At 45.2% G+C, this 27,233-nt stretch overlaps 4 protein-coding genes across 4 annotated transcripts; 1 reads left to right on the forward strand and 3 right to left on the reverse strand.

The window, feature by feature from the left end:
* Positions 1-530: 530 nt before the first annotated feature.
* On the reverse strand, positions 531-5,267 carry N7447_011166 (uncharacterized protein; the record flags this gene model as incomplete). Its single annotated transcript, XM_057235428.1, is given in 17 exon segments — positions 531-602; positions 619-920; positions 962-1,049; positions 1,084-1,687; positions 1,754-2,271; positions 2,325-2,509; positions 2,563-2,627; positions 2,694-2,744; positions 2,801-2,872; positions 2,926-3,124; positions 3,176-3,388; positions 3,468-3,630; positions 3,697-4,364; positions 4,423-4,656; positions 4,829-4,997; positions 5,054-5,170; positions 5,241-5,267. The coding sequence occupies 17 exon segments, from the start codon at positions 5,265-5,267 to the stop codon at positions 531-533; spliced, it is 3,747 nt and encodes a 1,248-aa protein (XP_057080746.1).
* A 6,214-nt stretch (positions 5,268-11,481) lies between these two features.
* N7447_011167 (CVNH domain-containing protein) lies at positions 11,482-11,921 on the reverse strand (the record flags this gene model as incomplete). Its single annotated transcript, XM_057235429.1, has 3 exons — positions 11,482-11,488; positions 11,543-11,738; positions 11,789-11,921. The coding sequence occupies 3 exons, from the start codon at positions 11,919-11,921 to the stop codon at positions 11,482-11,484; spliced, it is 336 nt and encodes a 111-aa protein (XP_057080747.1).
* Positions 11,922-20,206: 8,285 nt separating this feature from the next.
* Positions 20,207-20,413, reverse strand: N7447_011168 (uncharacterized protein; the record flags this gene model as incomplete). Its single annotated transcript, XM_057235430.1, has 1 exon — positions 20,207-20,413. The coding sequence occupies one exon, from the start codon at positions 20,411-20,413 to the stop codon at positions 20,207-20,209; it is 207 nt and encodes a 68-aa protein (XP_057080748.1).
* Positions 20,414-22,852: 2,439 nt separating this feature from the next.
* Positions 22,853-25,488, forward strand: N7447_011169 (uncharacterized protein; the record flags this gene model as incomplete). The annotated part of the gene is made up of 3 exons (XM_057235431.1): positions 22,853-23,445; positions 23,504-24,628; positions 24,681-25,488. 3 exons carry the CDS (start codon positions 22,853-22,855, stop codon positions 25,486-25,488), a joined length of 2,526 nt encoding a protein of 841 aa, XP_057080749.1.
* Positions 25,489-27,233: the final 1,745 nt, after the last annotated feature.

The raw sequence follows: 27,233 nt of genomic DNA on the forward strand, positions 1-27,233 counted from the left end.
AGTACTGTAACCGACCGAGGTATATGGCTCCGGTATTTGACAAATGGACTCTACATGATTGTCATTCTCTTCATCGAAAGTAGCCCCCTGTCCGAGCAGACATAGGTAGCTCGGGTGGCCGGTTTTTACCTTCGCCACTCGATCTCCATAGGAGCTGTGCCTGTTCACACCACCGAAAATGCTCTAAAAAGCCGTCTTGCGTATACACTTTGTATCGGGCCTCGTATCCTCATTCCGTGTCCCTGGTGCCGATAATATATTTTTCAATATCAAGCTGACAACCAGCACACAAAATTCCGCGTTCCACCTCTGCAAGTCCGTTTGTCGTGATAAGGAAGTGCACACGACGCCATGAAAGTTGATTTTTTGATTTCGGTCTAAGCCCGCTAATTCGACTTGTGGAAGTCCAGACGGTTGCCGTCTGCAAACACAGTGACGTGATGGAGAGAAACGACCGTAATGCGGGATTTTTGTACAGATTCATTCATCGAGTATATTCCAGGCAATGTCTTAAATGACCTTAGTTGGTCTTATTTGGCTTTAGTCATGTGAAATTGCTTTCGGACTGAGGCAGGAGTCCGCACTTGGGTTTTCGAAGACCGCTGGAGGCAATTAAACAAAACAGCACCTCTTCCAAATTAGGAGGGATATAAATCCGCCGAATTCGCCGCAAAAATTGCATGCCTTGGTGCATAATGCGTTGTAAAAGTCGAGTAGAGAAATGTCGATGACACGTCGTGTTCGTAACAAAGCACAGAAAAGGTTCAGTCCATAAGAGACTACCCTCTGATACTGGTTGAGAGAATCTACCAGTTGTCTTGATCGGAGAGTTATTTGTCGAAATTTGAACAGAGAACACATGTCCAGACGGTACAATGTGTCAAATAAGAGCTCAAGGGGTAACCGGTCGAGGGAGCCGACTCTAACGTTTGATGTTCACTGAAAGGGTGTTGCTATTGACGGGCGTATTTCAATGTGTTCACGGGGCGAGAACTAAATGACGGATAGACAGTAGTCTCTGCGGTGGTAGGCGGTGGCTCGAACAATGTCTTCGGTTTAACCAGAGCTGTCGATAATAGACACAGTCTGCAGCCTGCCATCTTGCATGGTGGCAATTGCATCAACCCCAGGTCTCATAGCGCCCATGATACCAGCAACACGATGTGCAATAATCACAACAGTGTAATCTCGGAGATCATCCCGAAGGATATCTGTCACAATAGACTCTGTTTCTGAGTCTAACGAAGAGCTGACTTCATCTAAGATGACAATTGGCTTGTGTGGTGCGGACGACCAGACTCGTAGCAATGTTCGGCTTAAGGCAAGTAACTGTAATTGTCCAGCCGAGAATGGCAGAAATGACAACATAGGAAGATCGAGCAGGCTTCGAATTTTGAGACTCGCCCCTGCCTTCTCGGCCGAACCGGCCATTGAATGAATCTTATCCCAAAGACCAGTCCTTTGGAGACTCAGGGATATTTCTTGCTCTGAGCTCGTGTGATAAGGATCTAGATTAAAGCGTAGACTGGCCGTTGAAATTGTGAAGCCATCTTGTGGCACTGCAATGAAACCACGTTTTCGCACCGTTCTCGGTGATACATGCGTGAGGTTGATGTCGTCGATGAATGTAGATCCCTCACTGGGTCCGAGAAGTTGTAGCAAGGAAAGCATCAATGTACTCTTACCGCTGTCAAGAGATCTTAATTAGTCAAGCACTCACAAATATAAATCAACCAGACCTGCATCGCCATACCTCCCTGTTCGACCCACAACAACGACTTTTTGTCCAGGCTTGACGACGAAGGACACATTGCGTAGGGCAAGGGGCAATGACTTTGAATAACCGACTGACACGTCGTTGACGTGCAGGTTTCCAATAGAGGGCCATCGCAGGCCAGGATCCAAAGTATGCTCAGTGTTGTCTTCGGTTGGCAGACAGTCTTGTATGCTCTTCAATCGAGCAATCGCCCCTAAGGATGTCTCAAGGGATGTCCAGGCTTGTACAAGCTTTAGTAGCGTGGTGTTTGCGACGATTATCAAGTTCAGAGCCAAACCAAGATCCGCACCAGCTGTGGTGTTTCGATAAGAGATGGTGAACGCAATCAGAACAACTGCAAAACCTGTGATAGTACAATCCAGTATCATCTTTAGCCAGCACTGTAGGCAAAGGAGAAGGTAGAAAGGCTTTTGTGACAGGTCCAAGGCTTGCACATTCTCTTTCTCGAATTTATCTTTCCACCCAAAAGCTCGAATTGTAACAATGCCATTTGCCTATGTTAATGATCAGAAATGCAACATTCGGATACTGTAGCAGGTGTACATACCGTGTCAATAAAGTTCGTGAACAGTGATGATTTTGACTCTAGTTCAAGGAAGCGTAGCTGTCGAGATGTCCGAAGATAAACCCGTTGGATGAAATAAACGCATATGGCACAGACAGGCACAGTGAGACTCATCATTGGTCGGATCTTTAAGAGTAGCACCAACTGCATCAAAAGCTTGAAGATTTCTGTTAATGATTGTCAGTAGATATATCAAAAGTCAAGATTGTGACATGCAGACGAGTATTGAGATTTGCGAGCGTTGGAGGAAGTTTCTTATCCACGAGATTTATGTCCTGCCCAAACCTGAATATCAAATATTAGTATAAGAAGAACATATGCATATTTTCGAGCCAGGAAGGCTGTGCACACCTGTTCACAATGGTACCGATATCGGTTTTCGTGATGTAAGACAAAGGCGCCCTAGTTCAGAGCGATCAGTACTTTGGACGGTTGACATGCCGAGGTTGGGAACAAACTTAAAGATTCTATCAAGAAGTTGTGCGTGTAAAACTGCGCCTGACCTGACAGCAACTTTCATTTGAGCGGCCCTGGAGACGATTAGCAATATTGACCGTTTTGGATAGCGCCAAATTCGTCTTACCATACAGTCCCACTAGTTGCCACCCATCCGATGAACGATATTGTGGCATACAGAGACATATAAATTTTCGATTTGTCTCTAGGCGATTCTGTCGCCCATTTGAGAATATACTGAGCAAATATAGAACAAAATGAGAAACCAGCCGTACAGACAATCAAAAGAAGAATGTTAGATCGGCCGATTGCGTTAATGTAATACCCTTTCCGAGGTCAGTAAGCTATTGGAAACAGGCTGTGGACATATACCGTACTATATATTGCAATATCTCCAGTCCTCCGGGAGGTATCATCTTCAGCGTCGCTTAGATGTAGTTTCCGGCTCTTTCCAAGCACCCCAGAGTCATTTGATGGGTTGAGGGTGTTGGAGATCGTTGAAGGCAATGAAAAAACTCCGAAAGCTGCGTTCGGATCTTGAAGGTGCATTTGGTGATGGAGCCTTGAATTATCAAGGAGTAGGACTCGATCTGAAATTGAAAATATTTCTCCTACTCAATAATTGATGTCAGAGAGAATTAACCGCTATAGTTAGAATTTTGAACCTACTAGAGTTGCTGATCAAAAGCACTGTAGTCGCCATTTTTCGAAACAGACCTCGTGAGCCCAACAGCCTTTGCACGATGTGACCTGTAACAGCTTCATCAAGAGCACTGAACGGATCATCTAAAACAAGCATTCTATATTTCAAGTAGACTGCTCTTGCCAAAGCCTTTGATGAGTTTGTTAGCAAAATAACACTAAGCAGTCACCACAAGCGAGTTAACACGTTTCGTACAATACGCTGTTTTTGTCCCCCAGAGAGATTCATCCCATTGTTCTCTATCAGTGCCATGTCACCAGCCACAAACGAATGGAAATCCGGCACCAAGCCGCAGGCTTCGATCACAGTATTATACCATTCGATATCTAGGCCAATGAGATGTCCTGATATAGCTTCACGAATAGTGACGCTAGGCAGCCACGGCTCTTGGGCGCAATATGCAATCTCCTTAGAGGACATGGAGATCGAGCCAGCGGTAGCAGTAGCTTCTCCGAGAACAGCCATTGCTAAAGTTGTCTTCCCACTGCCAACGGCGCCAGCGCAAGTCACAATTTCCCCTCTGGTGATCGCCAAATCGACATCACGGAGTATGGAATGGTATAATGGCGGAGGTGCTACCGTTAGGGCTTGCATTGAAATGAATTGTTGAGGACTGCCTCCCTGGAAGACTTGTCGCGCGTCTTGTATGGACGTTTGGTTAATAAAAACCTGGATACGGTCAAAGTTTGCTATAACGGAAATGGCTTGTGGAATGAGAGTCATGACCATGTTGGCTGGATGTGTCACCATGGCTAGAAGAGCAAGGGCTGTAAAGGTTTGATCAGCATGCATTCCATCGCTTTGAGAGAACAAGAGAAAGAGAATGAGAGTCAAGACTGGAGCGAGAATCCCAAGTGCATTTGCTTGAATGTAAAGTTAGAATCAATGGAATAATGTTTATTAATCTGACCCGGTACATACCACTTGCGTTGTAAGCTACCAGAATCCATCGTAGGCGCTTTGACGTTTGGATCTCATTGTTTCGCAGATGCAAGACCTGAGACTGGATTGCATCTTCCATCCCCATCATCTTAAAGCTCTTGATTCCTTCTATAGCTGCTGTTGTGGCGGTAAGACGGTTCTGCGTTGCCGAGTTCCAGCCTTTCTGCCGATTCTCCAGGTGCTTTGCAACATACGCGCTCATCCGCGAACACCCTAAGGGGCAGATATTAACACCCTTCAAAACTTAGAACAAGGATCCTAGATATATAGTTACCGAAGATTATTATCACTGGTAAAAATGCGAACCATTGGATCTGAGCGGCTAGGAGCATTGTCCCAGTAGCTACCTCTACCAGGAGGGCCCAGGTCTCGTGGAAAATCTCACCCACAGAGTCGATGCTATCAATATCTGAGCTAATCAATGCCAATGCGGATGAGTCTTGAGATTTCTCATTGGGCAAATGAAGAGACTGGTGGTGAATGAGACCAATCAATGCTCCCCGAACCATAACACGCAGCCTATTGATTTGATGTTGGTAGATTGCGGCCGACACCTAGATAGTATATCGTCAGATAGATAAAAAATGGGCACGACCCTTGCATATCGTACCGCGATTCCCATATACACCGTTGTAGCAAAAAGCATCAATCTAAGGCCACTATCTCCACCGAGAATGGACTGAGATGCGCCATTGACAAATCGTATCGCGGTTCTAATGAAGATGGGCTGCAGGTATGTGAATAAGATGAGAAATCCGCGGGAAAGTAACGGTAACAAAAATGGACCCTTGAGACACCTCGCTAATGCACATGGAAGCGTCCATTTTGTGTGAAGATTGGCTAAATCATATAATAATTAGCACTGCGCTGCGTGCAGTGATCATATGAGTAACTCACATTCTCTGGCCCAATAAGTCAAAACTCGCTTTCGTAAACCTTTCGATAAAAGTCGTTGGTCGATCTCCGGTAAACTCGTGAGATTTAACCTCGCGCTATATCCCTCCCTTAGAACTGGATGCATCCACCGGAAGAACACTTGGCCAAAAAAGCCCGCTGCTTCTTCCGGTGTGGAAATGGATTCTTGGGAATGATGCGAGAGGAAATCATTGACCCATAGATGCGAAGCCAGCCAGGTTCCCTCTACAACAATCCTGGATCTGATAAAAAAACATGTTCCAATACTTGAGCAGCCTACAAATCGTAGCTCTAAAAGGTCTCTGGTCAATGAACATGCGAGGTACGCCAGAATGACACTCGGAGAATTGATGCCCCTGCTCTGTTCGAGAACGCAGAACCAGAGAGCTGCGGCCGCGGTCACGAGTAATAAAGCAGAGTCAACCAGAATAGCGACATTTGTAACGTGGTAGCTCTTCAGCATGAGGCACCAAAGAAAGGCCAAGTGGGTGGTACAAAGGGCCACCGGTAATGCCTATGATACGTCAACGAAGTGTAATAAAAGTGGGTTTTCTTTAGTAGCAACCAACTAATTTCATTCTGTGTTGTGAGATGACCAGTTTCCTCTCTGACTTCCGGTGATAACGGGCGCGTCGTAGTAAAAAAATGAGCAAGATCAAGGAGAGGATGATTGAGCCCGGTGGGTCGTTTGATGACCACGAAGAAGCCATTTTCGAAGATTGCAGGCTTAGCAAACTGCTTTGAATTTTCTTTTTCCGCCGTGTCAAATGCAAGATTCCAAAAAAGTTGAAAAGCCCCGACGAAGTTATGGCGCTGATCAGATACCACGGGGAAATGTGCACAAATATGAAGGTGCTCAGAAAAACCAGCAACGCTGATGGAAGTCCAGATTCACCACGGTGCCTTGACTTGTCATCAACAAAGACCCCTGAAGGTAAGCTTTCACGGTAAACCCGCTTGCGCGAAAACTGCGGCAGGGGTTTGCTGCACGGTCAGCAAACATGGTCACCGGGCTATTGTACTCCGTAATCAGGTCTTACTGTCTTTTTGGCAACACGATTTGTCCAGAATTAAGAGAGAAAAAGAAGGGCCTGTTCATCCCGTGCGAGATAAGCCCTATTGTTTTAATTCAGTCGTCATATTGTGCCTTATTAACCGTTGCACGCAAAGCAGGTTACTCGCCGTCTTCCTTTCCTCTATGTTACGGAATAAGCCAGGTAGTGGTAAAGATGATCCTATTCATATGCTAGAGCTACGTACGATGTAACCACATGTTTAGTAATGAGGGTGAGGCCTAAGGCCATCACAGGCGCCCCCTTCAAGAGGCTGCTACCGTCCTCGGTAGCATAAACATGTAACGATAAAAAAATAAAAGGCTCAGAATTCCAGCACTGACTGTCCATGCAGCGGTGTCTGTGGTGGCGGACGCATTGCATTCGCAATAGCCTCGATTTCTGCCCTGTTTACGTCATCCTTCGTCGTCTTAATTGTTAACGTATTCGGCAAGCGAGCGGCGCACGCAAGCGAGTGGCGCACCTAACCCAAACCATTGGATTCAACTATATTTATCTCAACCAAAACATCATTAAATTAATTCAACCAAATTGATTTATCTAGCTAGGCATCTATTGATTTTATGCCCTATTTCTCCACAACCACTACACTTTGGGGAGGCCCGCGAACGTGGTTGTAAAGCCGGCGATAGGCTTCTTCGTGGAGGGGAGGGAGGTGCTTTAACTACTTCCACCAGCTCAGTAATCAATTGAGAAGCTTCTTGAACTGAGAGGCCTTCTTCGGCAGGTATCTGCCTTCGGGATCGAGTGCGCTTTTGCTTCTGCTTCTCGTTGGCGGCGCGTAATTCGCTTACTTCTTTCTCAAGAAGTGCGGCGGATTGCATAGTGATCTGGCATGCCTTTAAAACCTGATTTATCGCGCAATTTAGCGGGCTCGGAGGGCTCCTCGATCTAGCACGAAGTAAAGCTTTAATTGACGAAGCTTGCTTTTGTAATTGCACGTAGTTCGAGGGCGTTTTTGGGTCCCAATCGCTTCCTCTACTCGGAGGGGGGTCGGGGTTCGAAGCTGAATATTAAGCTTCGAAAGCACTCTATCAGGTGAAAAAGGCACTAAACCAGCTGCTCCGAAGCTATTTTTAATAGTCTCCGATTTAAAGGCCTCAGTTCGTGCGAGGGGGTATGCTTCGAGGAAATCAAGTTTATCGATATGGTTAATTCCGGTCCGCATTTTCGTCTCGACCAGCCGACCATATGATCGTTTTAACACCGCAAAACAGCCAATATCGAGAGGCTGTAAAAGGTGAGAGGAGTGAGGTGGCATACAGATCGGTATCACCTTATTTTGCTCACAAATCTCGTCGAATTTTGGGGTTAAATGGCTTCCGTGTCCGTCAAGTATCAAAAGTCGATACCCCCCTTCGTACGCGAAGAAGTCGTCGGAATAAAGAGCTTTTCGAGCCAGCGAACTCCAATTTCATCAGAGGTCCAGCCGTTCGGACTAACTTCAAATCGCCAGTTATCCGGAAGGCCCTTAAACCAAGATTCGAGGAAGATTTTGCCTTTAAAAATCACACACGGAGGGAGCGCCCACCCCGATGCATTTATACATTCGATAATAGTCACCCATTCACGATTTCCAGGCTGTAAAAGGGAGCGCCGGCCAGAGAGATCACTCCTCGAAATCACCTTCGCTGTAGCGATTAACCCCATCGCGAAACCGGTCTCGTCGAAGTTATAAACGTCATCGGGGTCGATTCCGAATTGAATGATTATCTTTTGAACTAGATCAAACCACTCATTGATGATTCTAGGGTCTTCACATTTCGCGCGCTCATAGGTATACCGCTTTAAGAATCGAGAGGAGAGGAGAGGACGCCGTTTCACAAAGTTATATACCCATTTTTCGCCGACCGAAAGAATCGGGGTAGTTCCACGCTTTTGAAGAAGAAGATCCGCCATTTCTCGTACCATAGAGGGCCGGGGGGCTGCTCCACGAGAATCCATAGAGAGAATCCATTTTTGAAGAGACTCCTCTTCAATTTGTGTTAATTTAGACGAATTTGCGCGAGAATTCGCGCGGTTTTGTGTACCACTGAGGCGGCGGCGAAGGGTAGTTTCGGGTACGTTAAAACGGCGCGCCACTTCACGAACTGAAGAGATTTCTTTATCCTTAAAAGCCTGGATAGCTAATAAGACCCTACCCTCTTGCTCTGCTGAATTGCTAGAGGATCGGGAGCGAATTGGTGGCATGGTGGGTGGTTGAATTGACTAAGTGCTAATTCATGGACGCGTTTTGGGTTGGGTGCGCCACTCGCTTGCGTGCGCCGCTCGCTTGCCGAATACGTTAAGGTATACAGTTTTTAGGTGTAGGGCCTGGAATTCCAAACCGCGTGACCAAAGCCCTACTCTTTGGCTAGGCAAATATACTGCCATGCTTGCCAAAGCTCTTAAAGATAAAGCTAGAGCAGAAAAAAGCGCTCACCATGAAGATGCGATTGAATGTTAGTCTGAATCCTCGGGGTCAACTCAAACGGAGTGTGAAAGCACACTGCCTAGTAAGGATGATTAATTTAGAAGCCGTCATGGTAGTAAGCCTCTACATAAACCCGATCGAGAAATGGAACTGGTCGATTCGTCACTATGCAGACTATACCAGCCTATAAATCTTGCGAAAAAGCGGTCAGTAACTAACTTGAACACCAGTTATGTAACTAGTTATTTCCTTTGTCCACTTCTAATCAACCATGTCTAGACCTACAGGGTAAGCGAAGCCAGGGCCTTTCAAAAGTTTATCTAAGAGAGAGGAGCAGATAGAACGATGCAGAAAGTCGGAAAGCAAGGTTACTAAACGACTAATTAAGAAACGATTGGCTAGGGATATCGGATTCCCGAAGAGCGAGGTGGAGGATCTTAAATAAACGGTTATCGCTCAGCAGCCATCACTATCTGAGCGACGCAAGAGAAAGCAAGTCTCTTTCTAAGACGAGGTCAGCTAAACAAAATAGGCAAGCCGAGGATTGGGGCAAGTTCTTCCTACGATGGTAGTCTATCCCAATGATTCCGATTCCATAGATATCACCTTTGGGTTTGAATCGAGTAAGTCCTGTAGGAAATAAGTGTGGGTGCAGCCCCGATAGTCATCATAGGCCAATCCCAGCGTGAAATTCAGTCTATCCTGGACGACCTCTACGCGCTGTTATTGATTGCTTCCGCCGGGGGGATCGGAAACCATCCCGACCCCATGCCAGCTAAACCAGATGTCTCTCTAATATTTCTAGTTAAGTCTTGTAGCATAATCATTCTCTTCCCGCTTATATTGGTCTGAGAAAATGCACAACCGGCCCCTTCAGGGGCTCTTTTCCCATTATATCTATACATGCCGATTCACCATTCGGTGGCTCGATTACATTTGCGTTTGAGAAAATTGCACTATATATTCGTCTAAATAAAGTAAGTTGGTATTGAAAATTATTGGAATTTGATTGCGAAATCCATCTATAATTTTCAAAGTCATTATCCTTCTCGCGATGCTTGGAAACTCGTGCTGGGTAGGTAACAGGTCACCTGGATGATGTTCCTTGGAGCAGGCAGAGGAGGTTCAGCTGCATCCTCTTATCCATTCATTTCTTGAGTACTTTTGTCACTCCCTGCCAAAGAACCCCTTAGTCTTCCACTTTCGGTAAGTGGGAATGGCACACCTAGGGCACTTGACCACAGTGCAGAGGGCAGCCCTAATCCGCATTTTGTCGGCATTCAGGATGTTAGCTACCGCGACGCTGGAAGTGGAAGCCCACATACTACCTACACACCTTCGTCTCCGCCATTGAGCACAGCGCAGCATCACCAGACTTCGTACACTACCTCGACACCACCCGATTTGGACGACACTTCTGCGGGCCCAGAAGCGTACGAACAATGTTGGATCATATGCACGCTTCCTACTGGTAGAAGCTTTGATGACCATGGAAATAGTCAGACTGGATGAACTGGAAACCATTGGCCCGCGGCCGCTGCCACCGTGACGTGGCGATGCCTTTGCCGGGATTGAGATTGAGCCAGATCGAGGAATAGCGAGGGAGCGTGCAGGGACAGCGACGTCCACGTTCGAGGCAATTGTGTATTCGGCCGATTCAGGTCGTGAGGGTCACCTGGGCGCGGCCGTGGTCGCACTCGATAAAATCAGGCGGTCTGGGGTCAGAACAGGTCCAAGCGGGACCGATAAACTGCTGGTCGGTTCATATGGCAGAGCTCATAGGCATCTTTTACCCGAATTTCCTACATTCATCATGAAGGAGACAAAAACCTGAAATGTCAGCGGCCCCTAGCCTCAGGCGCGTTTTTGCGGTTACTTACCCGCACCGCAGCGTTCAGACCGCGGTGGCTGCCGAGCCCTAATTGTGAGCAATGTGAAGAGATGCGCCAAGCATTTCTAGCCTAATCAAGTGAGAAGCTGCAACATTGTTTCAGTAGTTTCATTGATGCATCAGGCAGCCCGTACAAAGCCATGGCTACATATAAGTTGCGCTGGTAGGGGTCATCTCCCTGACCCGGAAGGTCCAGCAAAATTCTCCCACCCACCTTTCCTTTCCTCACTCCTTCCTTTCCTCACTTCTTCCTTTCCTCACTTCTTCCTTTCCTCACTTCTTCCTTTCCTCACTCCTTCCTTACTCTGCAAGACCTTTGAAGAGACCGTTTGAAACTACCAATCTTCATCTATTACATCGTACAGTTTATTAAATGTCATTGTTCAAAGCAAAGAGTGAATAAGTTGTTATTCAATTATAAACAAAACCATGTATAATATGGGTGGTGATGTGTTGAGACCAGTCTGGCGACATCAGATCAAGTATAAAAATTTTAACCAGTTCTCTTCCAGTTTTTCATTCCCATTTGGTTCAAGCAAGCTAATACCTGTCAAACTTTTTGATGTTCCAATCAAACCAACAATAACAGAATTAGGCAATTGAATCATTATTAAAGATACTCTCCATTTAGTCCACCCTTGATACACCTCGAAGAGACGGAGGTTTAAGACTGAAGGGTGGGGAAAAAAGATGAAACTTCAAACATTCAGATTCATTAACTCCTTTGAGAAAAAGACTCAGTAGGCTCAAAATCTGTAAATTGTTAGGTTTAGCATACCTCGCTCAAAAACGCACAAGAAAACCTACCTAGAAAACTGCAGATTACCATCACGGTTATTGATTTTTTCGGCCAAATTCACATTCCCTTCTAAAAAGTTGCCCCCTGGTGAGTCGTCTCTTAGTTCAGCTCGCAGGACGGGCACTCGACTTCCACCTTCTGTGGGATTAAAACTGATATTTCTGGCACGATCAGTGAACTCGCTTCCACCCCATTGGAAGCGCCCTAGTATAAGAATGTCAGTGAGAATGAAGTAATTAAGATCAGCCACATACCTCCACTATCCCCGAGGCAGCTATCTAAGTTCAACCAACTTTCATTCCAGCCTCGAGAATTGTCCCAACACCTGCCCACGAGATAGGTGTCCGATCCCCATGGTTCGATGTGAAGGTTCTCGGTGGCATTCATTTTGCCAGGATGGTGATCATAAAAAAAATACTTATTTGAATTCCTTGTTCGTGCAAGGAGATGCATGATGATTGAGCCAATATTTATATTTTTTGCACTTGAACGAAGAATCCTTCCAGTTCACACAATACGCATACGAATGAGTCTCCAAAAATCTAGAACATCTCTAGGCTTCAGCTACCTTGGAAAAGGGAAGTGAAAAAGGATTAGCTGCAGTGAATTATGACGTGCTCAAAGAATGATGATCAAATAATTCATCTAGCCTTTGTTCGCCAAATAATCACCTAGCTACGATATCTATGGCGATTGCCAATGAGCATCATGTGTTCCGCCTTAACTCTGTTCTCTAGGAGTAAAACCTCCAATATTCGCTACTCACAACTGTTTCCGGAAGGCATTAGCTTAAAAGCTAGGGCCAAACCAGCTGGACCAACCGCCACAATAACATCCGAACTAATCCTAATGGATTACTTAAATGACCCATGGGTGCCTTGACCTCTTACATAAATCATGCCTTTGCTTGCTGATACTTTGGTAGACATGACGTGTGGTAGAGGCCCACCGGTGGCTATCATTCAATCAAACTAGTTGCTATTTATCGGTTCCAGATCAAGATGTCTTTCTTCCTGTACTGAAAAATTTGTTCATATAGGATACCGTTAATTCCATCCCTGACAGTCTATTGGACGTTTCTTATCCGGGGCATCCATATCCGATTATGATAATCATGTGCAGCATATCGGAAGTGATCACAATACAATCACTTAAGGATTATCGCAGATAGGAGCAAACAGAAAGGCTGTACATTTAGTGGTAATAGTTAAGACTCATAGCTCCGAAGAGGAACATAAATTAAAATTAATTCGACAAGCTCATTAAGACTTATTGTTTCATGATCTTCAGGTCACGCAAGAATGGACACTAAAGGAATATGTTAAATAGAGCCATATACCCCGGTCGGTTACAGTACTAACTCTATTCCGAACCTTCGACCTGGTAGGTAGAAGATTTTTTTAAGAGCTCTGATTGGCTAATAATTGATGTGGAGGAACCAGGTAGAACGTGAAATCTTCGACCTGGTCTATCTTCCGTGATGCTGCTTAAATTAGTCTGAAAATGTATAGAGTTCTATTCTAGCTGTATATCTAGGTTCTACTAAAGTTTCAGACCGATAGCTATCCGGGAAGGTGGTTAAATATTAAGTTAAAAATCGACCCTTTTTTTTTGTGGGGTGCGACCGTAGATTACGATACGTGATCCCGTATAATCGGTATCCGTCTTATCTCAGCCGCCTAGTAGTAAAAATATGGGACCGTATCCGTATTTACGGGTCACGTGAATTAGATAGCGGCCACTACGAAAATATATCTTTCTTATGGTTATTCCTAAGGTGATATCGTATTAAATAAATATATAAAAATATTAAAATATGGTATTATATACAGCAAGAAAAGGGGTATTAAATGCACTATTTAGACTTTACGTAGTAGTTCTAGAAAGGGAGATATTAGTCGATTTATAAAATTATATAGTATATAAACTCTGATATATATAACGTATTTCACATGCGAGTGGTCCACACAAGCCAGTGGTCCACGCCAAAACACATAGTAAAAGCGATAAATTACAACATGTTAGTGCAACAACGGTTTTGTATATAAACTGGCTCTTACAGCCTAATGCTGCTTATATGATATCTAGTTACTTTATATATTTTGAGGGAATTTAATAGGCTGGTAATTGAGATATATATATTTGTAGAATCCAGCGGCGTAATTTTTAATACCACAACAATGGAAGTATTCAATTCGTTTAAGATTGATATATTATATTAAAAATGCTTATCAATCATTATCGGCAAGTTATGAAGCTAGATAAAAACGTTAGTTGTTGAAATATAAGTGACAACTATATCGCTTTTACTATGTGTTTTTGCGTGGACCACTCGCATGTGAAATACGTTATATATATCTTAGATCTATAGTCACACTTTCTAGATTTATAATTTACTAGCTAAAAATCTACCCCTTTGTTACGGATAATCCACTAGTCAGGGTAGATGCCTGTCAATCAGGTAGGAAAAGGGTATCAATATGCGGGTTCCAAGGCAAAGACTGTTTCTTACAGAACCCTCAGGCTCCTTCTATCTCTTCTAGGTTATATACATCTTTTCCTTCGGATAAGACGGCAAGAGAATGTGATATATTGAGCGGGGTAGAGGGTTGCAAGACAAAACCGGTTTCAACGCCGGCAGGGTTCCTTTCCCGAATGGATATCGAAAGCCCGGGGTTTCACCGCCGTGGCGCCGGGATTCTACCTGGCCCATAGGCCTAAGGCAGTACCAATAGGCCTGAGGCACTAATATACGTATAACCTCATGATTGAAGATATCGTGACAGCCTTCTTCTGCATTTTCGACCATACTATACTACTATACGTACCAGCAGACCTTCGGCTAGAGTTTCTGACCGCGGTCAGAAATTAGAGTCATAAATGGATGTTTACTAATATTTACTAATTTATTTAACAGTAAAATCGAAGTTAGTCGTGGTTAAAAATCAATTTATGGGTGGTGGTCGAAAATGTAGGAGAAGGGAATGGTCCGAAATGCAGACGTCTTCTCCTGCATTTTAGACCAAAACTTCCCGATTAGGAATTTTCGACCAAACGCTAACCCGATTGGGAATTTTAAACCAAACCTTCCGGTCTAGTTAGAAAACTTCTATCAACCACCATAAATTAAATAAAATAGTTAAAAATAAACGGGCTTCACGTATCCCTTATTACAAGCTGTAGATATATATAAAAAAATATAATATAAGGAAATGCCCCAACATAGAGGTTCGCGTCTGTGCCTGTATTCGGCTACTAGAATCTTCATTGTCCCCAATAAACTCATTGCCCACTAAACCCGCTCGAAATATGCTGGATTCTTGATGGTCATTTTCTTATGAGACATCAAGCTCCTTGGTAAGTAGATATAACGAGCACATTAGCTTTAAGTATAAATCCCTGCAAGCGGAACCACAGAATCACAGGTAATCACACATTCTGGCTCTGCCTATGGGGCTATCTCGAGACTTGGTGATTATAATTTATTATGATCTCCGATGGAACCCATTACCAGAAGTCTGCCACCTTCGAGTGCTTCTTCGGCAAACTCTAAGTTAACCCAAAGCCTTCATGACTGTAGCAGCCCCCTTGCGTCTCTCAAGATGAGTGACCTAATGTCACCTTTGGTTAGCTGTGACGACCATGATTTACTGCTACACCCATCACTGAAACAAGAGGGCACCATATACCGTTCCACGAGTCACCTGGGTGAGACACAGCTGCAGCACTTATCAATTTCGTAATTCAGCGAGGAAGTCCTTTACTTTCTCCAGTTAAGCCAAAGGAAACCGGGGAATTCAGATGATGGAAAGTTACAGCAGGAGCATCGCGTCCTGGAAAATGTAAATCCAGCTATGAGAGGAACCAATTCGGTGACTCCTCACCACCTCATGAGTCCAGTTAGTCGCAACGCGATAACGAAGACACTTCGAAAGCCCTTACTCAATCATAGCTCTCGGGGCAATGCGAAAAATCGAATAAAAAGGAAGTTTCAACTGCTACAGCATCATCTCAAAGAGCAGATGGATCTGCTAAATTATGGAACTTAAGAGGCGATTTTGCAAGGGCTCTCAGAAAAGCATCCGAGGTATACTGGAATTATTAGTGCCCTTCCTTTGGTGGTAAAGTGTATTCCAGATAATTTGAAAAAGGAACTCATGGCGAAGACTAACTCAGACACCATGGAACTTGGTATTTTGCTGATTAGAAGGTGGAGGATTTGGGCGGCTTCCTCATAATATAGTTCATACATATTGCGCTTATTCGAAATCGGCTACTAGGTATTCATTGAAGCTTGTCAGTTTACTTAACCTTGAAACAGTGGTCTCTGTCCGGAGAATGGTTAGCAAAAAGGCATTCGTAGACTATAATATTACTTGAAAAGGGTCTAAGTATGAACAGCCCAAACAATAGGAATTTGTGCATGGACAGGACTACACAATCAGCCTCCGTATACATTTTCCAGAAACAGGTGAGAAACCTGGTCACCATCTTGAAGTGAAATCGCCAAGTTTTATTTATTATGCAGTCATGTGATACTCGTTCGTGTTGTGATATGAGGCTGGTGCAGAGCAGGAACCAACCCGCACCGTCCAAATTAGCTCCGAAGTGTCTATACAGACGACCAAGTTGATTTCCAATCAACTTGGCTCATTGTTGTATACATAGGCTCATGTATCCCTCTGAAATAATAAGTTAATTCATACCTCTGAACTACAACACAAACGACCAAGTTGATTTCCAATCAACTTAGCTCATTGTTGTATATATAGGCACATGTATCACTCTGGCCGAAGAAAATCAGGGCACTAAATAGATTAAGTAGCTCTCAGGTATTCTTAAAAGCTTCCAATGGGTACAGTATTAGAGCGTTGAAAACCAGTGTCGCATTCCAGAACCGTGGTCTTCAGAGTTCATGGCCCACGAAGACCTGAAACTGTCCCTGGTGAGTTTATCGACACGGCCATATTGATGCCTGCCGCACCAAAAAACGGTCAGCTTCTCCAAAGGTCGAGGAGCCGGTCAACAATATCATAGTAACGCATCAAGCTGAGGCCTAGTCATACTAAAATTCAATCTTGACAGCGAACCGATGTGTAAACATTGGATGAATCGGTTAACTGCATGTGTGGTTAGAGCAACGTTCGTTTTTATTTTAGAAAAATAAATTCTATTTGTGATTATTAATTTCACAATTGACATGTCTCAAATTCAGGAGGTAAAGATTTGATCATTCTTCTATACTCGGATTTCCGAGCCAACTAATTGTTTAATCACTAACTGTTGTGGCAGCCTTAGGCTGCACATTGGTGCCTCAGGCATCAACCCCTCACCAGAGTAGATAGTCGGCAGATCTTGCTTCCATAGTAATCAACTCTCTCCCTCCCCACTTTCTGGCCTACATGTTGTAGACCACTCTCAACACTAACCTCAAGTTTACTCTTACCATTTGACCATCACGTTTCCACCAGTATCGGCTAGTCCATAAAAAGCATCGTTAAAGATACAAACTTGGCCAACTCTAACGTTTCGTTTTATTGTTTATCAACTTCGTAACTCTATAAGCAGTTCTTTGCTTGATCTGGCAAGAAGCACGTAATGCGTGCGTGAACCCCTGCAGTCTATAAAGGTACCCGTTTTAAATTGAGGCTGCAGCCTCAGGCTTCATACGAGTTAGAGGGGGTGAAAAATTATCGCTGGTAGACGTGGTAAGGGGGGGTGTGGCAGGGTATTAGACTATGCACGGACATCAAAGCAAGTGGAGAAAGATAAGCCAATAACATCTAATAAACACCAGCCTTCCTTTTCTGCTAAGGTGGTGATCAATTTGATTTATTAAAACAATATGATTTCCTCGAACAAGTAAAACACTCACCCAGTAACTTCCTTCACGTTTGACATGCGTATAAGAGGCCAGGACCGTGAGATCTATCACTATCACTACCGTCAAGAAATGTTGACTTCCTATTTACTCAACGTTTATCGAGTTCGTCGTGTGCAATGGTCAACACACGTCCAGGATCAACCAATCCATCCGATTTCCACAATAACATTTCTTCAAGGGCATCCGTTTCCTCGCTCTACTATGGCGAGAGCTCAAACACGTTGAATCGGCCCCTAACGCCATCGAAAATGAGCGGCTTCTTAATTATTCAACGCCGCCGCACTTAAATGCGTTTGCCTGTTTTGTTCTGGTCTAAACTCAGCTAGCTGTTTTTCTGATTAGCCTACGATATACTGAGTTAGGGAGCTATATTTAATCATCGCTCCCTAGGATCATGCTTACGGCCTCTGGGAGCTTAATGTCCTCCAGGAACTATACCTGTCACTCCTGGGAGCGAGACGGATCGTTCCTGGGCTCTCTACCTTGGATTCTGGAGCACACCCGTCCGTTCACGGGGCCCTACAGTTCTCTGGGAACTGTGGTTACGGTTCCGAATACACATGGGTCGAGCGGGGAACTCTACAGGGGCAAGATGATCCAAGAACCACTACAGGATGACTTCCGTAGACTACTGAAAAGTGGGCAGGGCTAAAGCAGAGAGACTTCCTCTAACCTCGTATATGGAAGGTTACTCGGACTACAGCTTTAGGGCGCATCCTGATAAAACAGGAGGTATTGGCCATGGGCTATTCGGAAATTAGTTTAGCCTAGAGCTGGCGTGACTCTGAAAAGCATTCAGAGTGCCACTAGTCCAGATCAGGCAGCCTGATTCAGGCTGCTTGAGCAAGATGATGTTATTTGAGGGTAATAATGTAAAGGACAATTTGTCAAGCTTTAGGCAACCCAGTAGCGGCCAGGTTTGAAATCCTGGTTTCGTTATACTAACTCATGTTTCTATACTTACCCAATTCTAAAAATAAAACTAGCAAGAGGTCTTAAAACCTATCAGGTGGTCTTAAGGTCTAGTTTCGCTTTCGTTTCTTACTCATTATCTCTTTTAGAACAATACAGTAATACAGTAACTTTTGATCCAAATGATGTCTTGTATCTTTTACATAGATCAGCTTATCGTGAGAGCAGAAATTTGAGGCATTTTTGCAGGGGCATTGAAAATGAGGCGTACAGTACGGCTGCTTTAACCTGAGGGGTGTTCCAACAAGTTTCGATTGATGGTGAAAAAAGTCATTTTTTTGATCTGAAGAATCATTCTTACTTTTCTTTTTCTGCTAGGAAGCTTGATCGTGCCCATCATCTTTGCCATCAACGCCCGCCCAAACCCGGGAACTCAATCAAACACCCTGTGCTGTACTCAGAATGGGTCAGTGGCGAGCCGCTAGCGATCTGGAATTTTCAAATGCCTCTAGTTAAACGCCAAAGGCTTTTGGATGACCTCGCAGAATTTCTGTTATAACTATGGACTACTCCTCTTCCTTCCGCCCTTATTGCAGAGAAAAATTATCCATACTCAGTCTGGCTCACGAAAAGCCTGGAACGAGGTCTTCGACGAACCCTCAATGGCACTGCTAGATGGGGCAATGCTATTGACTATCTGATCATGCGGTCGATGATCCTAAATTATGCTGCTGAGTTTGATAAATACACTGGCATCGGCTTTACTCATGGGGATCTAAATACGCACAATATCATGAAAAGCGACCACTTTCACTTAACGGCGTAGGCGAAAAAAGTCGCTTCTCTACTATATAATCTAGTTCTAACAGATAAAATCAAACATAGGGTCATTGACTGGGATTGGATGCCTGTGGCACCGCTGCCAGCCATTATTCACCACCCTTAGTTTATAGCCGACATTCCTGGATAGAATAATGATGGTGTGGCAGACGGCGAAAGCTTCACAGAAGACCGTCTTTACCTTAAGGATTCTATTAAGAAGAAAGAGCTTCCACAGCACCCGCAACTTATGGTGTTAACGTTACTGAATGACTCTGGAAAGAGACTGTTTTTCCAGTCAGCCTTCCACTTTAAAGACGTCCATGAGAGTTTTATCAAGATACACTGTCCACGGACAGAAAAGAACATTAAGGCTGCGAAGTCACATTTAGATACTGTACTTCGTTTATATCCTGAGTTAGGAGATACAGAGTATGTACAGAAAGTGAAGAACCTACTAGAGAGAAGCGACGAAAAATGAGGTCGGTAAAAGGAAGACCCTCTTTCAAACCAAAATGGTTCCCACTGGGACTTAGAAATGCTTTCAGATTTAGACATGACAAAATAATACACACATTGCCTGACCCTTCGGACTAAGCTAGCTCTTCTCTTACGTCTCTGAGCTTCATAAAAAACCGATGGCATTTTCTACGTGTCCGTTAAAGATAGCCGCTGCTTCCTGTGTTGTGCACCAGTACAAAGCATATTCGCCCCGATCCCTTGGTGCTGAAAACCCGGAACGCGTCATCCGAGCAAGTACATTTCGTCCAAGACACGAAGCAGTTCCGGCGCACTTGTAAGAATCGGAAATTGTAGGTTACCAAATACGTTTCCCAGTTGAAGCCGCCAGCGACTCCTGCTGATAAAAATACGTTGTAGGATATGTGAGCATAGATGGGGATAAGTGAGGAACAAGTTGGATTCTAGTCCTGCCATTTGAGTGGGGTGTAGTTTTTCTTAGGGGCCGCCCGTAAGCTTAATTGGCTGGCCTCTCTAACCTGGCGCAGAATATTTGAATAGCTCACCCAATCAAGGTCAAATAATCATTGACGCGGTATCACGCAGATTGCAGAACATGGATCGTAGGCCACTGGCTGTATTTTCCTATCGCGCTCGCCGACGGTCTACAATGCGGATCCGCTGTAGCCCTAAGCTCATTCATTCGCTGGTTGTCTGCATCATTATGAGCGAGTTTATGCAGTCGCAGGCCATCCTTAACCTCGTCATGAGGCAGCGCTTTCTTCTCGCCACTGACAAATACCATCTTTTGGTGACTTCAAAGACACATCCACTGGATTAAACGGCCCGGAGACCCATAATGACGATTATGCGCTACTACGCCCAGAAACAGGAAGCTGTAGGCAGATCTGCGATACCGGGGACTGTGAAATGCAACGTTAGATTGGCCTGGATGAAGGAAAGCGTACCGAGTCGAGAGTGCTGGTGATTTAGACCTAACGTGTCCATAACGTTATGTCGGTTTGACAGAGTGCGGTCCCGCACAGTGAAAGCAAGAAGACTGTGGGAGTCACGCGTAAGGCCGACGGTGTATGCGGCATTTCTCCCATTAGGTCAAAGCGTTTCATATTCAAAAAAGCCCACGGTCTGCCTTGCTGCCTCGCCAGAAGAGGGCCATGGCGAAGCGATCGTCTCTAAAGGGCTGCTTAGCGTGAGGATTAGCGTCCAGTCGGGTGAGGCATCATGCGTAACTCCGGGGCCGAAAAATATAAAGGAAAACTCACATATAGTGAAGAGACGGCTAAAGACTCTTGGGATGTGGTGACTGCGGGCACCCATAAAATAAAGAAACCGGCAAAAAACAAGGAACAGGCGAAGAGAATTTGAAGGTGATTCGAATTCCAGTTTTGCCATATTGGTGGAATTGTAGTCTCTTTTATAGACGACGACGGAGGCCCGTAAGATGTAATCCTTCTTCTACTAAGAGTAGACAATCTCAACCAGATCCTGTAATTCAACCCATTGCAGTCGAGGATGCTAGACCATACCAGTTTCATAGTCCACAATAAGTTATGGCTCACTGGCAAAAATTCCCGTAGTTGTAGTCTCGCATTGACCATAAGATGCAGCATCGACTAAGGTCCAGGGCGTGTGCGGCATTTTCGCTATTAGCCTAAATGACCGAGCTGTGATTTCGAGTTTTCACTGATTAGGTGGAGAGAGATCGGAGAGACCGAAGATGACGATAACTGGGCGTTTAGCCAGGTAACCGGGAGCCATTTTATGAAGCCGGGGCTGTGTAATGCAACCTCAGGTGGTGCGGCGGGGGAGGGATATGCAGCGTCGAGGGTGTACTGGCACATTATAGATTTGAAGGGAGGCCCGGGGAATCAGAGACGAAAAGGCGCACTGGCAGAGGGAGACTTAGATATCTTCGTAGCATGGTGCTCAGTCACTTCCCTAGGGAAGGAATAGGATCATCGACACGAAAGAACAGGATGCTGTATCATCCCAGTGATTACGCTTCTGGGTGACAGGCATTGCAAGCTGGATGTCGGATCAAGCGGCATCTCCGGTAAAAATGAAAGGAGCAGCGCGTCGGGCTGAAAGCAATTATGCAGTGATCGGTGGGGGCCAGAGTAAAAGAAAGGGGGCGGCGATGAGTGCAAGATAGAGAGGCAGAAGTGAGAGAAAGGTAGGTTACGTGACAGCGTATTAGGGCGCTAAACCCAAAAAGGCAAAACTAACCGGATAGAGTAATTCACAGGTCCGCCGTTTACACCCTCAATGTAACATGCGAAGCATTGTCGTAATCTCTCGCCGAGAGTATGGTGTTGGAAACATCAAGTAGCACTTTTATTATGACAGAATAGCCACCTTCAGCAGCAAAATCTAGTACATCTCTAATAGATTGAATCCCAGAGTTAGAATCTCCATCTTCATTTCAGCGAGAGCCTCCACATCTCATAGTAGTAGTCCAAGCTTGAATCATTCCAATGGCGTCCTGAAGTGTAAAGATCCGGTGATCGTACTAGTTGGGCACTTTGGGGATCGCGCTCGATGAATTCGATATCTGCATTAATTGAAAATGAGGGCCGGGTTGAATCCACATCGCCAACTTGTGTACACGCTATCAGAGCCTTTTCAGCTCCTGGTACATTTCTGGTGCTTGCAGTGCCAAAGAAGAGGTTGGCAAAGGCCGGGGCTTGGAACATTCAATGAAAGAGAGGAAGTTAGTAAAACACATGTATGAGGTAACTTGGTATATCAACTGGTGGATACAAAGACATTTGCTACCATGCCGAAAAGCGAGTCCAACTGATAGAATAAAGAAGTAAAGAAAGAGACGAAAGAGACGAAACTTAAGGTCCTACATAGTATTTTCATGAGTACTGCAGCCCCCTCCCACTTCGCGTCCAAACGCCTGTTGCCCGATATGATAATCTTTAGGTGACAGCATAAAAACACATGGTTGGGGTCAATGGCGATGTACATATGCCAAGCGTACTAGGTGTGCCGTGTGGACATTAACACCAATGGGGGGTTTTGGGGGCTAAAACAGGCCACGAAGATCATTTCCACATCCACGGGGACATTGTTAAACTCAGCCTCATTTAATTAAGGGAGAAGTGGTCAAGTTACCCCATACTCTAACTCATGTTCCTTTTACATCTCTGCACACTTGTCTTTATTCCAAGCCTGTGGATATCTACCGTACACAGCGGAGCACAACTCCATCCCAAGTATGGGTAGTGAGGATATATGGCCCCGTGCCAAATCTCTGTTCGCTGGCCAACGCTATCATGGAGTTCCCAGCACTCAAACCGAGAAATCAAGTCTCAAGTTTTCACACCGGATAGAAGGACAGGAAAACATGGAGGAAAATACTGAGGCACAGGTCATTGAACACGAGTCATCCAACCCCCCAAAACCACACTGGATTAATGGCGTCCTTCTTTGTGCCAAGGCATCTTCCGTTATGCTTTTGCTGAATCTCATCTTCATTGCTGTCGCTGCTGGACTATCCAGCCGAAACCCAGAGAACGGCGGATTCTCCAGCATCCAAGTAATGTACCAGGGCAGCTGCGCCTTGTCCAAACGATGGAACATCGCCCTGCATTTAATAATCAACGTACTCAGTACTGGAATCTTGGGTGCTAGTAATTACTGCATGCAGTCACTGGTCGCGCCGAGTCGGGAAGAGGTTGACAAATATCATGCGCAAGGCCGGTGGCTTGACATCGGGTCCTCCAGCGTGAGGAATCTCTTTGTCATTGGACGACCTCGGCTCAGTCTGTGGTTGGTACTTCTTGTCACAGGTACCCCCTTTCATTTGTTGTAAGTTATCAGAAGAGGTCTACGAGACTGAAGACAGGGAATTGACACAAGTTGGCAGGTACAACTCGATGGTTTTCGAATCCGTGGCCGTAAACGAGTTACGCGGTCTTGTTGGGCCTGGGGATTTGAATTCTTCCAATGTCGCAAGCTTGAAGACTCCTACCCTTGACCGGTGTTTTACAATAGCCCCGAGATATAAGGGTGGAGATACTCCAGAAGAATGGTCTCCTTATAATGCTCCCGAGTCATATTATCACTCGAGTGATGGGTTTCCCGAGGGTAAGTTGAATTGGCATGACTTTTCCTCTGACATTGCGGCGGGCAACTACGAGCGCCTAGATGCTCAGGAATGTAACAAGCTTGACAGTTTCACCGAGAACAGAGGGGCAAAGGTGGTCGTCATGCTCACGAACGAGTTATCTGTGAGCCAAGGTGGAACTGATGCGATCTTCTGGACGGGGCTATCGGGTTTCCCCGATCACGAAATGACGGGGTTCAATTTCGCTCGCAAGAGTTTGGTGGTCAATCTCCTTGAGTCTGGCCGTGACCATTACTACAAAAACGAAAACTTCACGTATCAAGCCTGTATGGACACTTTGGATCAAAATACCTGCTCAGATGCCCTCCTTCTGCTTAACTGGGCCACCCGGCAAGAAGAGCCGCCGACGCTTGAGAGCGCGAATCAATACGTCAAGTCGTATAATTCATCTGTCGTTACGGCCATTGGCTATGATGAGATTTGCCATGAGGATGATATAGCGGCGCCTGAATCACACACTTATCACGTCAATGGATGTCTTGTGCTCAGAACTGAAAATCGATGCCAGCTGCTCTATAGTCCACCGATTTGCATTATCATTGCTCTTGCGACTTTTGTTAAAGTCGTGGCAATGTTCCTGTCAGCAAGAATAGGTCGCCATCGATCGCCGCCTTTGCTCACCGTGGGCGATGCAGTGGCGTCCTTCATGGAGAAGCCAGATTCTACGACAGAGGGGATGTGTTGGTTAACCAACGCTGATGCCCGTAAAGGGGTGTGGAAAGTCTCTCAAAGGACAGAGGATCCAGCCGAGGAGCCTTTGGGGGGAGTCAGCCAGCGAAAGCCGATGGTATACAAGCGATTGTCGCGACGCAAGCTCTGGATGCAAGCCCCAAGTCCCAAGCGCTGGATAACGACCCTTACCTTGTAAGCGCCCAAACATCTATATGCACTTTGACGATTCTAATAGATAATCTAGATGTTTCGCACTGATTGCTGTCGGAGTATTTTTGTTCGAACAAGCCATCGACTCAACAGGAAGTCGTTTATTGACGCTCTCTGTGCTCCGTCAGCTGTGGACAGAAGGGTTCTCTGGCGCTGGGGCATCAACAACACTCGTTAACTTGGGAAAGAGATTGCCTGCTTTGAGCAATGTGGTGATAGCTAATATACCACAACTGCTCATCACGGTCAGCTATTTCTTCTACAACAGCGTGCTGACTAGCATGCTCGCGACTGCCGAATACAGCTCTTACGGGACAAGTTCAAAGCCCCTTCGAGTGACATGGCCCATCAAAGGCAGCACGCAGCAGTCAACGTACTGGCTATCCATGCCATATCGATACGGAGTCCCTCTGATCGTGATCTATATGGTGCTTCACTGGTTAATTTCCCAGTGTATCTTTTATGTTCGTGTCAACGCGTATGACTGGGTGGGCCGACAGATCCAACACCATTCGATTAGCTCCATGGGCCATAACCGCCTGGCTATATTTATTTCTATTCTTGTGGGCGCTTTTATGGTCTGTTTGTTGATTGGGGTATCCTTCAGAAGGTTTAAGTCGGAAATGCCACTGGCGGGGGCTTGTAGTGCTGCGATTAGTGCTGCATGCCATCCGCCGAAAGATGAGGATTCGAGTCACGTCGCCAGAGGGCCGGTGATGTGGGGTGAAACTGTGGCGTCGTCATCGTGGGGGGGTTTTGGTGCAACTGAGGATGACAAGGGGCATTGTAGCTTTACATCTTTGGAGCCAGTGGAGCCTTCGTTGAGCAAGATGTATGCTTAGAATGATGTGCTAGGTAGAAATAGTTAATCGTTAATATGTATTCCGCTAAAAATTGTCAATCCGCCTAACTCTATTCCGAACTTTCGACCTAACTCTATTCCAGGACATATACCTACCAGGTATATGGATTTATGGCAGTTTAATTAGCTCCCGGAAGGTGGGTCCAGCTCAGGTATATGGGGTGTAAATATAGCTGACTTCCCATGCTCTGATAAGTCTGAAAATTTATACAGTTCTATTCTATCTATATATAAAGGGGCTGTGAAAATCTGGGACCGATAGCTCCCCGGGAAGGTGGTTAAATATCAAGTTAAAAACCGGTCTTTTTTTTTTAGTGGGGTGCGACCGTAGATTACGATACGGAGTCCCGTATTATCGGTATCCGTCTTATCTTAGCCGCCTGGTAGTAAAAATATGAGACCGTATCCGTATTTACGGCATCACGTGAATTGAATAGCGGCCATCATGGAAATATATAATTTTTATGGTTATTCCTAAGGTGATATCGTATTAAATAAATATATTAAAATATTAAAATATGGTATTATATACAGTAAGAAAAGGGCTATTAAATGCACTATTTAGACTTTACGTAGCTATCCTATAAGGGGAGATATTAGCCGATTTATATAAATTATATAGTATATAAACGGTATAAGAGTTGCGTTTTGCTATTTGGCTGCCTTTTTCGGCCGCAGGTGAGGCCGAAATGTAAAGGTTTACGATTTCCAGGTGTAAGGCCTGTCAACCGGGTAAGATACAATGACTTGGAGAGGAACGAGGATATATTGTCTGTGTGTGCCAAGACTAACTCTTGCCAAAAGAAGAGGGGATTCAGGGGAATCCTGGACTGTGTGTGTCCCCATGTTCACTATTCCTTGGCAGTTCGTTCCTGATACATGATCGATGCGGGTGCGATCAGGTGATTCCGTCTCCATGTTGTAAGGATATTTATCCGTTACATTATGATTGTGCGGGAACGGTTGTCAATACCGGATCCCAGGTGACGCGGTTTAAGACCGGTGACGAGGTCTTTGTTCGGTTGCCTGAATGCCATAGGGGATCATGGAGTGAGTTCGCAAGGTCGACTGAAGAATTCGTTGCATTGAAACCGAAGGGTCTTTCAATGGAAGACGCTGCCTCCATTCCTTTGGCGGCTATGACGTCACTACAGGCGCTTTGGGGTTATGAAGGGGACCTCCAAGGAAAAACTGTTTTTATACCTGCTGGGCGTAGGTTTTTCTTGGATTCCACTATTACCGATTTTGGCTGCTTACCTTGTCACAGTGGGTGGAACCGGCCTTTTCGCCTGTCAGCTAGCGAAGGATGTCTTTAAGTTTCCTTGACTCGTCACCGCTTTTTTAAGCTCCATCCTCTTCGCAGCCCAGTACTAGGATAATTTCATTGCTGTCTCGTATCGAGAGCATAGCCATATTTTCCAATGTCTAGATCATGGCATTCCAGAGCTGTAGTAACACGTATAGCTCTTGATCACTTGCTCGATGTGGTAATAATAACTAGCCAATCACAGTGAAAGTCTCCTCAGAAAGCATGCTGTTGTGATATGAGGCTGGTGCAGATCAGGAAGCAAGCCGCACCATCGGAATTAGCTCCGAAATGTCTATACCGACAACTAAGTTGATTTACAATCGGAATCAACTTGGCTCCGTGTTGTATGTATAGCCTCATCTTTCTCTCCAGAATAGAATGCAATTCATACCTCTGAACTACAACGCATGCTCGCC

This window comes from Penicillium robsamsonii, assembly GCF_028829455.1.
Source record: "Penicillium robsamsonii strain IBT 29466 chromosome Unknown utg000008l_segment0_segment0, whole genome shotgun sequence".
Lineage (NCBI taxonomy): Eukaryota > Fungi > Ascomycota > Eurotiomycetes > Eurotiales > Aspergillaceae > Penicillium > Penicillium robsamsonii.